The following is a 16,749-nucleotide window of genomic DNA, read 5'->3' as shown; positions in this document are numbered from 1 at the left end:
TTAACTTGTAGCTTGCACTAGCGGCTAGTAAAGTAGCAGTTTCTACAGTAATTGGCGGTGGGCCTCGCCTTTGACTAAAAAGTAAGACTGCAAGGCAGCAGCTTCCACAGTTATTGGTAGTGGGCCTAGCCTTTTACCCAAAAGTAAAGAATGCAAACCAGCAGTTCCCAGTTATTAGCAGTGGGCCTAGCCTTTTACTAAAAAAAAAGTAAGACTGCAGGGCAGCAGTTTCCACAGTTATTGGCAGTGGGCCAGCCTTTTACTAAAAAAAGTAAGAGCAGGGCAGCAGTTTCCACAGGTATTGGTAGTGGGCTAGCCTTTTATAAAAAAAGTAAAGACTTTCAAGGCAGCAGCTTCCACAGTTATTGGTAGTGGGCCTAGCCTTTTACCCAAAAGTAAGACTGCAAACCAGCAGTTTCCAGTTATTAGCAGTGGGCCTAGCCTTTTACTAAAAAAGTGAGACTGCAAGGCAGAGTTTCCACAGTTATTGGTAGTGGGCCTAGCCTCTTACTAAAAAAGTAACACTGCAAGACAGCAGTTTCCACAGTAACTTGCGGTGGGCCTAGCCTTTGACTAAAAAGTAAGAACTGCATGGAAGTTCGCTTTCAGTTTTGGCGGTGGGCCTACCTTTTACTAAAGTAAGACTGCAAGGAAGCACTTTCACAGTTTATTGGCGGTGGCCTAGCCTTTTACTCAAAAGTAAGACTGCAAGGAGCAGCTTTTCACAGTTATTGGCGGTGGGCTAGCCTTTTACTCAAAAGTAAGACTGCAAGGCAGCAGTTTCCAGTTATTAGCAGTGGGCCTAGCCTTTTACTAAAAAAGTAAGACTGCAAGGCAGCAGTTTCCACAGTTACTGGCAGTGGGCCTAGCCTTTACTAAAAAAAAGTAAGACTGCAGGGCAGCAGTTTCACAGTTATTGGTAGTGGGCTAGCCTTTTACTAAAAAAAAGTAAGACTGCAAGGCAGCAGCTTCCACAGTTATTGGTAGTGGGCCTAGCCGTTTTACTAAAAAAGCACGACTACAAGGCAGCAGTTTCCACAGTTCATTGGTAGTGGGCCTAGCCTTTTACTAAAAAACGCACGATTACAAGGCAGCAGTTTCCACAGTTATTGGTATGGGGCCTAGCCTTTTACTAAAAAAGCACGACTACAACGGCAGACAGTTTCCACAGTTATTGGTAGTGGGCCTAGCCTTTTACTAAAAAAGTAAGACTGCAAGACAGCAGTTTCCACAGTAACTGCGGTTGGGCCTAGCCTTTTACTAAAAAAGTAAGACTGCAAGGCAGCAGTTTCCACAGTTACTGGCAGTGGGCCTAGCCTTTACTAAAAAAGCACGACTACAAGGCAGCAGCTGTCCTGTTAGTCACCTTTTACGACACGCAGGACCTGCGGTGGTAGTATTCTTACACTTCTACCACAGGGTGTTATTTATAATCTGACTGACCAGACGCAAATTCTGAAATATGATTTCACTCTTACAACTTAATAACAACATTCGTATGGTGTATCATATCCGTCCTACAAAGCTTTGCTATTATTAGTCATTAACGGATATTACATAGTAAATCAGGTGGGGAGGCCACGATGAATGTGACTGATATTTTATAAATGTAATTCTACTCTTAGACAAACAGCTCTCTCTCTCTCTCTCTCTCTCTCTCTCTCTCTCTCTCTCTCTCCTCTCTCTCTCTCTCGCTCTCTCGTCTCTCTCTCTCTCTCTCTCTCTCTCTCTCTCTCTCTCTCTCGGTGTTCAATGACAAATGCAAGTATCATAATGAATAAAAGAAAAATCCACTAACACAGTTGGTTTGAAACAATCAACCAGGTTTATTCTTCAAACTAAAAAATGCGTCCTGATAAAGCTTTAAGGATTATAAGGATCGAATATTACTATGTACAGCAAACGACTAGACATTACACATGTGAAAGGGCTCTCCTTTTCTGAAAATCTTTTTATACTTTTATTATTAACATTAATAATAATCACTTATGTCTGAAATAAAACAAAGCCCTGTCAATAGACCTTAAAGTCTAGCAAAATCGTCTCATTCCTTTGGAGATTTCAATAACATGCTGCTGGTATGTTATTTCATCTTTAGCAAAGGTATGATCTCATGATGAACAAGAACAGTCTTTACTTTCACACATGAAAAATTCTCATTTTACCCCAGTGAGTCCATCCACACATTCCCTAGGTTTATTCTGATGACAGGAAACACATCGAGTACAAAACTGCAAGACGAGTATAGCAAACAGAAATGAATGAAAAGACCTCTGAAATCGTAATAGCCTTTCCAGAACCACTCTTCCAGAGCCCTGGGGGGATGAGGCAAAGTTTTCATGTCACCCGGTACTCGGAGGTGAGTTAAAAGATTTAATAAAGCAGATGGAACTGTTGGAAAAGGGGGTTATGGTACAGTTGGCTGACCAAAATTCAGGAATACAAGCTTCGATGCGACTCACAAATGAAACGGTAAAACGGAGATAGAATAATCATTCAAGAATGGACCTCGAGGTCAGAAGCCTTAAGTGAGAGGAGAGCATCCGAACACTTGATGGACTTAATAGACTGGCAACTTACAAGAATGATGCAAATGAAAGTAGTTCGTTATATCTTACTATAGTGGGCGTAATGTCTGTCCGTCCGTCTATAATTCAATCATGGCCAAACGGCTGGTCTGATGGGCATGAAACTTGGCAGGGTTATAGTGAGGACCCCTAAGATGGTTTATAATGGGGTTTCATCTTACCTTGGCCCCTCCCTCCGAAAGGGGTGGGGGTGAGAAGGGATTCCCTGAAACGGAGCTGGTTACACCCGTGAAACAGGGCTGGTTATGCCCGTAGACAGTTACTTTACGAATTTATCATACATAATTTCTGTATACATATGACTTATCATTTGAAAAAGAATACTAAAGGGTAAACATCAATGACATAATAGTTAAAAAACACTAGCGAGTCACTTATATGAAGCAACAGATGAATGCACTTTTAGTAAGGATTGGTAATTTGCTAGTAATAATAATTTGTCCGATGAACTTGATGGACGTTTCAGTTCAAAAGCTGCTTTCATTATTTCTAGAGCTCTTTTGATACGACTAATAATGACAAAGTCATCATAAGGACATGGTTAACAATATAACAAAGTTTTATTTGGATACGCTACATACAGTATATCAAACCTGGAAACTGAAACAGTAATATCTGGCTACTTTGCAGGAAAAGTCACCAAGCGACGTGTTTAAGGAGAGAAAGATGAATGTCAAAGTAACTGAGGGGCTGCTGGATGTCAGATGTGACAGTGTATTAGCTGATGAATTGTTGGATGTTACAGAAATAACTAAAACTTCTGAGATATTACGTATAGTGACTGGCCTCAGAATATATGCCCTGTGACAGGTCAGGTTGTATAAATTGCGAAGGCCACCAAACAGAGTGATGCACAGAGTGAAATCAAAGAAGGATCATAATGCTATTTTTAGCTATACCATTTTATCTCATTCATTTTCCTGATAGAGCTTAACTGTTGTTCATTGATACACATAATTACTTGTCTCTTTGTTTATCTTTCCTTCGCATCTTCACTTGAAAATAAACATATTGAAAGATATTAATTTCACTAAAGTTTACTTTGAATACACAGTTATAAAAAATTCAATGAAATAATATAGAATTTTATTATATTTAAAAGCATTTTAGCCACAGTTTTCATGGCGACTTTATATTATTTTCATCAAAGACATTTCAGAGCGCTTGAGTTGACCAGGATTATTTGTGACGTCTACTACTTATGGTAATGCAAGCGTTTACTGGACTCGAGTCATGGAGGCAAACATAACCACTTTTTTTTATTCTTCACATTCTTGAAGAAGTTGTTATTCAGATGAATTGTTCACGCTGAATATATGCTGTAAAGTGAATTGTTTGTTTGTATGGTGTTTTTACATTGCATGTGGTTATTCAGCAACGGGGACCAACGGCTTTATGTGACTTCCAAACCACGTCGAGAGTGAACTTCTATCACCAGAAATACAAATCTCTCACCCTTCAATGGAATGCTCGAGAATCAACTCGCGACCACCAAGGTGGCAGGCCAAGACCATACCGATCACGCCACTGAGGCACTGGTTGATGAAAGGACTTCGTCAATCAAAAGCATTAAGAGAAAGGGCGGAAAGGGAGACCTATGAAAGAGCTAGATAGATAGCGTTAAGATTTGCTCGAAAGGAAGGGTCTTAACATCTGACACTTGAGCCTACGCACCAATAGCCACAATATTAAGTAAACGAATGTGGTGAATAAAGGTTCAGGAGAATAAGCTATTAAAAATGAGATTTTTCTAACCATTAAATGTACCAGCGTTTGATATAAACTAAATAAGAGCTTCAGTGTGATGTCATACGTGTGGAAAGTCTCTATGTTGGTAGCGGCCTGTGGATTTCAAATTGGTGAGATTAAAATACTTCATGCTGTGGCTTGACAGGATCTTATCTTTTCCTCAGAAAGGCTCCTAGTTTTCAGCTAAAGCTACAATATATGACTTTGAACTAAAACACGATATACTTCTTCCTTCTTAAAACGAATGGATTAGGGAAGTAAAGATCTGTTTTCTCTCTTCTGTCTGTATAATCTCCTTGTCTCTCACTCCTTTGCTATTAGTATTCATGTTTGCCTCCATGACTCGAGTCTAGTAAGCACTTGCATTACCACAAGTAGACGTTACTAATAAGTACTAGGAGCTCTGGAGTGTGATGGGCCATATTACGACCCTTGAATGACTGTAGCAGCCTTTTAAACCAAGGAAGAAATTTTCTTGCTGCATCTTGATTCTAGGTGGGGCTGCATCCTGGATCTTCGTCAGCTTCACTTCATCCACGGCAGTCCTATTACAGCTGACCTTGTATCCAAGGAATTCTATTCTCTGAAATAGGTACTTTAATCTCTCAATGCTATTTCCACGAAAATGTAGGAGTTAACTCATCGTCCACAAAATGGTCAATGTTCTTCACTCCAGCTAGCATCTTCTTTATCACTCTGTTGAAAGTTGCTGTTGAGTCCATTAATACAAACAGCGTCCCTCTGAAACTGTAACATGTACTTGTAACTGAGAACACTGTCTTCTTGCTAAAGTAGTTTTCCTACTTTTGTAATAACACTAATAGTTCCTGTCATACCTTGTGCTACCAGTCCCTGGTCCTCTTGTCACAGTGAAGTTTTTTGTTTACCTGTGCCACATCAAGACAGACTCTGACTAGTAAGAAGGTCTCTTCCAGGTAAATCCTCAGCTTCACCACATACTGGTAGGTGTTGTGCACTTCATCCTTGAAGTCTCCAGTCCATGATACCTTGAGATTCTTCATCAGTCCAGTCATACAGTCGCACAAACAATGAAAACCCTGCGCTTGACTATGGTACCTCCTTATAATGCACACACACTTCTGACTACCACTCTTATTCAACCTGTACCTCATAACCTTCCCTAGCTGGTAAATTATGCTTCTTCTTTCACTACTCCTTAGATCTGCATGCTCCTAACATAAAAGGTAGTTCAGCTATATGTACCAGCTTCAGTCAACTATCTTTGAAGAAGTTCCAAATGGAATATATCAGCATAATAACAAGTAACTATGGTAGTCACCTCCCTCGGCTCTTTCACTATCATAGCGCTGGCTGCCTTTTGCTTGAAATTCTGTTGGTCTTTACTCTTAATAAGCATAGTTTTTGGTTACTATTCTGGTTTGTGATGAATAAAGCACTTACTTTTACTTCTGTTTGTCTGTTTCAGCTCATCTGTCTCATAGTCCTTGATAACTTTTTCTATGCACCTCTGAGTACCACTCAGCAAACTTCACTATCTCACCAACATTTCTTGGTACTCTTTCCCAAAAGAGTAGTGCCATTTCAGTCTAACATGTGGTAGCAAGCTGTTCCCTGATGATTAAAACTGCCAAATCATCAAACTACCTCTACATTCAGCCATTTCAATCCACCTTTTGAAATATCTGTAGTTTAGCTTAATAATGGTATGCAGTCTCACTCTGATCTGAACTATTCTCATGGACTCTCTTCCTTAATCCCTTCTCAGTCGCCTCGGAGCTCTCTTTAAGCTATAATAATTCAGAGCTTTCTCAAAAGGCACACTGGAAAAATCTTGCAGACCCTTATCCTTTAAAAACAGTCCACTCATCCCTTTGCCAGCCTTGGCTCTGAGCAAACTTTTCAAATCTTGTTTGTTTCATCAAATCTTTGTAAGTTTGGATTTGTGGTGACTATAGGGGTGCTAGTGCTGCTTACATATCCTTCAGACTCTACCTTGAGTCTCATTATTTGATGTTCTTTCACCTGTCTTTCAGCTTCCTGCCTTGCCTCTTCTCTTACTTTTTCTTTGTAACCAGTCTGTTTTTCGTCTTCTCTTTCTCTGTTGCAAGCAGGTTTTTTAGTATCAACCCCGTAACCCTATCTCCTTGGCCAGTTCCACAAGCTTTGCAATCTCTGTTGCCATGCTGAAGTACAGAATAGTTAACTTTTTTGGTAAAATTAAAAAAAAAACATTCTTGTTTGTTTGTATGCTGTTTTTACATTGCATGGTACCAGTGGTTATTCAGCAACAGGACCAACGGCTTTACATGACTTCCAGACCAAGTCGAGAGTGAACTTTTATCACCATAGATACACATCTCTTACATTCATGCCTATAGCTTTCTCAAAATCCGTACTGGTCACACAATGTGTGATGGAGGTTCTAGGTTCTATGATAATAATGGTCTGTTGTTTTAGAAATGGTGTGGTTAAAACACTTAGCAAAAAATAAATACAATAAACAAGACTTCACTCTGGGTGATCACAACCTTTATGATGTGTCTTGACAGGGGTTGACAGGGCTCCTTGCTTCCAGCTAATGCTAAAGTGAACTCCTTTGAACTGAAACACTGTATTCTTTCTCCTTGTGGCGACTGGGGAAGAGATGTCAAGATTTGTCTTCTGTGTGTCTACTATCCGTGTTTCTCCTTCATTCACTATACTCATACATTTGCTTCCAGTTCTTAATGATTCCAGTATACACTTGCATTACCTCATATGGATGTTACATCATCTCGGTCAACTCTTAGAAAAGCATAATTGACATACTTTTAAATATAACTAAACCTCAATAGATTTTCACTAATATATGGTGAACAATTGCTTCTTCACAATAAACCTATGAGTGAAAGCAAAACATATTATTATGAAGGTTCTCAAGCACAGGGAAAAATGAAAGACAACTCTGAACACTTCACTATAACTTATGGTTTGGCTAAGAACTTGAGCCTTCCTTCATATCCCCAGACTGAGCATTAATTCAGAAAATACCTAACAGTCAGAACGACCAAACAATCATTACAGTGTGTCCAATTAGCACATAATGCTATATATCCCTAATCTTATTTAGATCTAACTTTTCAGTGCTGTTGCCAAATATCGAATGAAGCAGTGTGTGTAAGGGGTTCGATGCACTGCAGAAAAGTCTGACAATTCTGCTTACAAACTGAAGTCCATCATTCAAATATATATATATATATATATATATATATATATATATATATATATATATATATATATATATGTGTGTGTGTGTGTGTGTGTGTGTGTGTGTGTGTGTGTGTGTGTGTGTGTGTGTGTGCTTAAAAAATCACAGTAGATGCACGTGACTTCATCAAATAAGCAAATGCCACAGGAAAATGATAGGCAGAAATCCAAGCACTTTCGTCTCTCTTAATACTCTTAAAGACGAAAGCGCTTGGATTTCTGCCTATCATTTTCCTGTGGTATTCGCTTCTATACTTAAATATACATCATATATACTATATATAGATATACATCTATATATATATATATATATATATATATATATATATATTTATTTAATTTACGATACAAGGCCCAGGGGCACCAGAACACTAAAAAAGTGGTGCTTAGGAACACAGAAAATAAAAACTAATTTTGTTTACTGCATAAATGGGTATTATGGGACTTAAAGTGAAATAAAAAAAAAGTATAGATTAAATGTGTGTATACGTAATATGTATACAGGATATGAGAGAGAGAGAGAGAGAGAGAGAGAGAGAGAGAGAGAGAGAGAGAGAGAGAATCTCACACATGATTTTACCGATGGACAGCTAAAACATACGGTGCAAATAAGCAAATCTCCTATTATATCTGGTCTCTAATATCTCTCAAAACGTCTCTTATCGTGCAGCTAAGCTACGCATTTCGCCTTCTTGTGATAACAAATTCTTTTAACAGGTTGACCGGATGAAGCCTCTCGTTCGTAATAAAATGACTGGCACGGTGACAAATGGGGACACTTCGTTTCGTGAGGGGCTCACAACCACACTACCTAACTTTTTTTTTTTCATCTCGTGGACCCACGTAAGATATCCCGCGGCAAGAACATCCCGTCACAACACGTAGCAATCGTACTCGTTATCTAGTGCAACCTTTTAGACTGAATTGCTAGATAACATGAGGTCGAACCTCTTTCTGATTTTGTTCCTGGCATTCTGCTGGAACGAAAGTTCCAGATCCACCTACTTAGTGGGGTCCCACCACGCTAGCAAGACGAGATTCCTCGCGAAACTTGAGGATTTCGTCCAATGCGCCCGGGGCACGTCCAGAAACAAACCTCTGGAAGTCCTCGGCTGCCTCGAACACGTGAAACTGGAATCGGACCCATACTGGCAGATCATGGTCGAGAACGGCTTGGCACATCTGGAGAAGGGGGAATCCGATATCGTCGGTGCCATCCAGGTTTTCCAGCAGATACGGTCCCTTCTGGAATCGAAGAAGATTGACACGGACCTCAACTGGAACCAACTGAAAGGACTCATCGAGTCCGAGAAAGGTTTTATCCTGGATTTTCCAGACGACGATGAAGGAGGTAGTGGCAGCTACTCGGGTCGTCCAGATGACGATGAAGAAGGTAGTGGCAGCTACTCGGGTCTTCCAGACGACGATGAAGAAGGTAGTGGCAGCTACTCGGGTCTTCCAGACCAGGAAGGAAGTGGGAATAGCGTAGGAGGAAAACTGGCAGACTTCGACCAATTTATGATTGAATGGAATCGCCTGCTGATTACATACGGACTGGCGCCCCATACTAGAGGTACGTGAAACAAATTTATTCTGAGAAATAGCTACATTCTTCGTTATCTCTTTAGAGAGTGGAATCTGCATTCCCTCACGGTTATTGAGCGTTATACCTTTCATCTTCTCTTATATATGGGGTTGGTTAGGGCATAATTTGGCTGTTCCCTTATGTTCTCCTAAGCAAAGTTCGTTTCCTGGTAAAAAAGGACACAAGTCACTTTAGAGGTGAGTGATTGAGTGATTGATTATGAAATTTAAAAGGTCTTGAGGACCAAGCGCCGGAAGTTGGAACCCATCAGGATTATTCAGCGCCCTGGTGAAAAAGGAAACATATAATTTAATTATAATATATATATATATATATAATATAAGTTATAGATATAATATATAATATCTATATATATATATATATTAGAGTATGTATATATATATATATATATATAAAATTATTAATTTTTGTCATATACATTTTGTCATTCTTATATTCATAAAGCTACAAAGGTCGTTTAATATCCAATTCCCTCTACATATCAGGGCATAGCATTACACCGGAGGGGAATAATTATCATAAGTCGCTTTTATCAGTCATCATTTCCTTGCGATGTCTGTTAATCCCGAGATGAGAGTGAACTGGATATTTAATTAAATGACATAAATGTGTTTATTCATTTTTCTCCACACTTTCATCACTGTTCACTTTTTATCATTCTGCTCTGTTCCTCTGATATATGGCCTTTTCCAGCGGCTTTTCAGGATCTCGAACTTGCGTATCGTTGCGTATATAGTAAATGTGATCAGATCTCAAACGTGCGTATCGTAATGTATATAAATGTGACTCAAACAAAGTTCCTCAAGAGACAGAGACGGAGAAAGAAAGAGAGGGAGTCGTGCAGGCGTTCACACGTCACCGTGGTTATTTGTCGTTATTTACAATAAGTACATACGTAATATTGGTCATTGTGTTTTACACTAGAAAACTCGACTGTTCTACATCCTTGATTTGGAGGGACTTTTTTTTTTTCTTTTCTTTTTTTATCTTGTGGAATATCAGATTTGGATATAAGTTTTTTATAGATCACATAATTATCTATGAGACTTCAAGGGTGGGGGGAGGGGGCCATTGATCAGTGTACGCAGCTCACAATCTGGGGAACCAGAGAGAAAACATTCCTCTGTTAACCTCAAAGGTGAACTGAGTACCTGGTTGTTAGACGATCAATGTGTGTCGCAGCGAGGGGACAGAGAGGAAGACGGCTATATATAAAATGTCAACCTCAGAAAATGGGGGGGAGGGGGGGGGGGCACTCGACGAGGTATGTAATCCCAACCTTCAGAAACGGGATGGCCTCGACGAGGTAGTAATCCTTACTCTACAAGAGTGAAACCAATCTCAAGATAATCATAAATGTGATTTTTTTTATTCTCTGTTTCCCGAAGACTCCTACATCCTAGGAATTTAAGCCTAAATACATTTTCATAATGTGCATAAAACACAAAAATCTGCAAGCATACAATCGTATGAGTTGCGTACATGTTCTACTTATAAAACAAAAAATCTCTGGCATTCGCAAACGCTCACTGAAACAATCACACACACGACGGGTATAAATGTCACAATAAAAGATATTTTATTGTGGCATTTATACCCGTGTGCCAACAAACACAAACGCATATAAAATGCTTACACGAGTACTACAGCCTTGTATTGCATTATTAATTTGTATGTATGTGTGAAATTTATTCAGCAAAAACGGATGAACGTTACGCAGGATGCAAACAAAGCATTGGCCATGTTTGCAGTTCTATTTCTCTCTCTAAGTTTTAAACGTCAGCAGCAGCAGCAGCTACTTTGAGCTGGAATGTTCTTCTGAGCACAACCCAAGAAATGTCAGGGACGCGGCAGACTCGAGTAATGCAGTTTAAATGATCGCTCGGTTTCGTTCCTCCAATTCTTTTTTATTCATCATCTTAGATCCCTCTTAAAGGCTTCGGCTAAAAATACATCTGGTTCGTGACAGCGATTGCCATGATTTGGTCAATAGAAAATATCAATTCATAGGTCATAAGTTATGCTGCGTCTTCCTGAAATGTCTTCCATTTCCTCCCAAACACTTTAACATCGTCATAATAATAATGTCCAAACTCGTTCAAAGAAGATTAAAAATAGATTTCAACTACATTACACTGAACGCTAACTAACAGGTTCCACGTCTAACTGTTCCTGAAAGTTAAGTCTATCTTAGTTTAACCAGACCACTGAGGAGCTGATTAACAGCTCTCCTAGGGCTGGCCCGAAGGATTGCTAGATATTTTTTAACGTGGCTAGGAACCAATTGGTTACTTAGCAACGGGACCTACAGCTTATTGTGGGATCAGAACCACATTACATCGAGAAGTGAATTTCTATCACCAGAAACAAATAACTCTGAATCCGCGCTGGGAGGGCGGGGAATCGAACTAGGACCCTGAGATCAGTAGTCGAGCACGTAACCGACTCATCCAACGGAGAAGTGTTTCTAAACGACGACATTCAATAAAAGCACCCACTGGCATGCAAAAGCATCTCTTATAAAATTCACCTCACCTTTTAACAGCATTTACAGAGTAATTACTTTCAAAATAATGGATTAAACAAAATAAAACGAACGAGAAACGAAACAAGGACGGACCAAAGAGGTTTGTTTGTTTGTTTGAATGGTGCTTTTACGTTGCATGGAACCAGTGGTTATTCAGCAACGTTGACCAACGGCTTTACGTAACTTCCGAACCACGTCGAGAGTGAACTTTTATCACCAGAAATACACATCTCTCACTCCTCAATGGAATGGCCGAGAATCGAACCCGCGACCACCGAGGTGAGAAGCAAACACCAAACCAACCACGCCACTGAGGCGCTGGACCAGAGAGGTGTCATTACAGACACCCCCAGCTCTCCTGTATGAAACAACGCCATGAAAGCCAGCAATTCTCCTGTAACTGGACGAGGTGGTCGATGTTTCGTCGCAACAAAAGTAAAAAAAAAAAGAGTAAACTATATAAAAGTCAGAATAAATACGTAGCTGTTGTTAAAATGATAGGTTTTCAACACTTCGTCCAAATGAAATAACAAGAGGATAAGTTCGCTACCAGAGAGGATCCTGCCTCTATGTGACGGGTTGGATACTTATGATTATACAGGGGGGGGCTGCACAGCAAGAACAGAAGTGGGACCCATATAAAAAAAAAAAAATAAGTAAATAAATAAAAACCATGAAAAGTGGGACCCATTATGAAAAACAAGTTGAAAGAGTGCAGCTTATAAGAATAGAAATGGATTTCTTGTTTCTACACTGTAGTACACGTGGACATGTGGGAAGTGTTGGCTTGACACGTGTTACGAGATAGCCTGGGAGGAGGGACACACTTTGCGTGGATAGAAAGATCTCGAGAGGAAGTAAGGCGGATCACTGATTAGAGGAATAGAGGAATTGTTCAGAAATCAGTCTTGCTATTTCAGATATCACCCATTATATATCAGAGTATCAGATTATATATATATCTATATATATATATATATATATATATTATATATAATATATACTATATAATATATATCATATATATATATATATATATATATTATATATAATATATATATCTGCTTTAACTGATTCTGGTGTAATTCTAAAGAGGACTAGTTTTATTTTGTCGAAATTCCTTCTTCAAAAATGTGATGCACCAGTTAGCTAGAAAATCACGGTTGCTTTGCTCTTAATAAATATTTGCTAAAAATAAAGTTTAGGAGGCGTATGCATTTATTTTACGACCTACAAAACGCAACGTATTTTCTTTCAGTGGATATAGTTGACTGCTATAATGCCAACTACTACACTAGAAAAGAATAAAAAAAGATCTTTAGTATATATAATTCTTTGCTGAGACTTCTTTGGCAACATTTGACTGGATAAGTTAGTTTCGACACTTAGTCTGGTGCCATTTTGAGGATGAATCATTAAACTTTACTGTACTATATATATATATATATATATTTATATAATATATATATCTATATATATATATATATATATATATATATATATATATATATATATATGTGTGTGTGTGTGTGTGTGTGTGTGTGTGTGTGTGTGTGTGTGTGTGTAAAGCCAAGAAACAAATATAAGAGGTCAAAATGACAACTGAAAGTTATTGGAAAACAAACATTTCCACACGTACCTATCCAATAGTATTCGCCGAAAATAAAGGATATACAACACTCTTCACACCGGGAATGAAATGAAAATAGAGTTCAGGCCAGAGGCCTCGCTCCTGGGACCTATGAGGCCATTCAGCGTTGAAAAGGAAATTGAGAATAGGTAGGTCTGAAAGCTATAACAGGAGGAAAACATCGTAGTTGCACATGAAATAATTGTTAAGAGTGGGTAGGAGGATGGAATAAAGATCATATGAATGGAGGAACAGTAAAAGGAATGAAAGATTTACAGCTAGGGACCGAAAAGACACTATAACCCCTTACGAGACTTTACAGACCGGGAAAACTATGATGAATTTCGTCTCCAATGATTTATAATTGTTTTGTTTTGGCCATCCATTGCGAAGTCAATTCTAGTGACATAATTTCTACTTGGTATTAATATCTGGTACAGTTCTTCAAGGAGGTCACAGTGCATCCGGTATGAGACGATTCAACATTCTGATCATCCTGTGTACTTACATCATCCCAGACTACACCTTCCAACACAGTGTAATACACACACTGAAATATATATACACTGACTGTCTTTCCTTCTCCCCTCCGAGGCTCAGTACCACAAGTTTTTTCAAGCAATTCTATACCTGTTGTGATCAAACTCTGGAGTGATCTTCCAAATCTTGTGGTGGATTTGTTTGAACTTCTTAAATGCAACCTTAATGCAGATGCCTTTTTTTTTTTTTTTTTTTTTTTGATCAGGCAGACTAAGATTCTCATGCCAGCTTATATGCCTTATTTGTTTTTTATTTCGTTTACTTTGTTGTTGTTGTTTGTATGGTGTTTTTACGTTGCATGGAACCAGTGGTTATTCAGCAACGGGACCAACGGCTTTACGTGACTTCCAAACCACGTCGAGAGTGAACTTTTATCACCAGAAATACACATCTTTCACTCCTCAATGGAATGGCCGAGAATCGAACCCCCGACCACCGAGGTGAGAAGCAAACACCAAACCAACCACGCCACTGAGGCGCTTTTTCGTTTACTTTAACTCGCGTCTTCCCATAAATAAAAAGTCCCGCTAACTATACAGCTCCCAATGATTAAATATTTTGTCATGCAAACTTTAACAATTATCCCTTTCAATTGTGTTTATACAAATACAACAACAAAATAAGCACTTCTGAATTGCAATTAAACTTGCTAAGACATCCTCCTCTTAATGCGCCACACACACACACACACACACACACACACCCATTCAATAGATCGCATAATGACCTCATGAACAAGGTGTCCATAAAGTCCCAGTACCATTACAAGTATTTATCGCTTGTAATGGTACTGGGACTTTATGGACACTGCATATCATATTGGACATAGATCTTGATATGCAAAGCACGCTAACTGTGTCATTGTTAACGATAACCCAAAAGATATTGATTCTAATGTAACGGGGAGAGAGAGAGAGAGAGAGAGAGAGAGAGAGAGAGAGGAGAGTTACAAGGATTAGGATGTCTCAAAGACTTGTTAGTCCATCCTTAAAGGAGACATCATGTGCTCACTTATCTGTAGGAGCAGGTATTACTGTGCATTCGCAGTGTCCTAATGATTTTGTCTAGCTTTCTTTTAAAGAGAAAGAGAGCGAGAGAGTTTTTATTTCTTTCATTACAACCCATGGCGTTTCTCTCACTTCAGCGTTGCATGTGTTATCCGCAAACAATATTGTTTGGGCATCTGGTAAACACCCTTTATGAATATACATATTTACGGCTGCTGCTGCCAAGTTTCTTGTTAGCTAAACACGGGGATATTAGCAGCGCAGTTGCCTCTTCAGCTGACAATGAGGGCAAATGACACTCTTGAAGCCAAATATGCTTTGTGAGGGCAAATTAGCTTGGATGAGAGTCAAGGGCAGGAGAAAAGGATAGAGCCGCTTCACTCCACCTTACTATACTAATGGACCTTAGGTCTGTCCGTCCGTCTGTCATTCAATCACGGCCAAACGTCTGGTCTGATGGGCATGAAACTTGGCAGGGTTATAGTTGGGACCCCTAGGATGGTTTATAATGGGGTTTCATCCTGACCTCCCCCTCCTCCGAAGGGGGTGGGGATAAGAAGGGATTCCCTGAAACGGAGCTGGTTCTACCCGTGAAACGGAGCTGGTTCTACCCGTGAAACGGGGCTGGTTATGCCCGTAGGCTTAGTTTAGTTACTTTACGAATTTATTATACATAATTTCTGTATACATAAAACTTATCACTTGGAAAAGAATACTATAGAGTAAGCATCAATGACATAATAGTTACAAACCACTAGCGAGTCACTTATATAAAGCAGCAGATAAATACTAGGCTTTTAATAAGGAGTTGTAAATTGCTGGTAGTTTTATTGCCATTTCTTTATTGTCAGTTTAGCTGCCGAAACTTCACAAGAAACAAGTCGTTAAAAACGTTCTTTGATAAAGTATCTTATTAACTCATGACAATTAAGAGTGATGCTAATTTCGTTCGCTTTAAACTATTTCATTACACCTGTATGCCCTTTGAGTATATTGTCATAAGGGTGAACGCGATCGGTGCCTGCCTATGATTACTGAGCTGAATGGACGACGAAAATAATACCTATAGCGATCTCTCTCTCTCTTTCTCTCTCTCGTATTACAATTGTAAATACCTTTAACTCTCATCTGAAGAGGCCAGTGTTCGATTCCCGAACGAGACTGGGAGGGAATGGATTTGGGACTTTTTAAAAATCCAGGATTCCTCGACAGCCTAAAAAAACAATAAGACCGAAGTACTCTTCTTCAGTGCTGGGCAAACAAAGCCTCGTATAATCCTGGAAATAATTATCATTCAAGAATTATGATCCGATTATTTGCGTAGCCTGTGCCTCCCTCCTTTCATTTGCTTTCAATATCCCCGCTTCATTCCCATAGGTCTTCTGTAGACACTCAAGGTCTCTCTTTTTCTTGATTTGCCTTTACTCCGTGACTCACCTCCTCTCTGATCCTACCAGCATCCCAATATTATGTAATTACTAAGAATTGTATGTATATATATCTATTATATTGGATATTATATATATATATTATTATATCTATATATATATCATATTATATATATATATATATATATATATAAAGCGAATACCACGGGAAATGAAAGTCAGGAATCCAAGCGCTTTCGTCTTTATTCAGACATCGTCAAGGAGCTCCTTGACGATGTCTGAATAAAGACGAAAGCGCTTGGATTCCTGACTTTCATTTCCCGTGGTATTCGCTTATTTATGAAGTCACGTGCATCTACTGTGATTTTTTAAGCATATATATATATATATATATATATATATATATGCACATATATATATATATATAATATATATATATATATATATATATATATATATATAATATAATATATATATATATATACA

At 38.8% G+C, this 16,749-nt stretch overlaps 2 protein-coding genes across 6 annotated transcripts in view; one reads left to right on the top strand and one right to left on the bottom strand.

The window, feature by feature from the left end:
• Window positions 1-16,749, bottom strand: part of LOC135220010 (uncharacterized) — a 397,255-nt gene that overhangs the window by 195,823 nt on the left and 184,683 nt on the right. The gene's annotated exons all lie outside the window — the stretch shown is intronic.
• Window positions 8,353-16,749, top strand: part of LOC135219054 (uncharacterized) — a 113,915-nt gene continuing 105,518 nt past the window's right edge. The window contains exon 1 of the mRNA XM_064255485.1: window positions 8,353-9,138. Coding sequence (XP_064111555.1) covers window positions 8,502-9,138 — 637 coding nt within the window. The 5' untranslated portion in view covers window positions 8,353-8,501. The remainder of the gene's footprint in view (window positions 9,139-16,749) is intronic.

This window comes from Macrobrachium nipponense, chromosome 1, assembly GCF_015104395.2.
Source record: "Macrobrachium nipponense isolate FS-2020 chromosome 1, ASM1510439v2, whole genome shotgun sequence".
NCBI classification, from domain to species: Eukaryota; Metazoa; Arthropoda; class Malacostraca; order Decapoda; family Palaemonidae; genus Macrobrachium; species Macrobrachium nipponense.
This window is presented reverse-complemented; position numbering and strand designations above follow the sequence as displayed.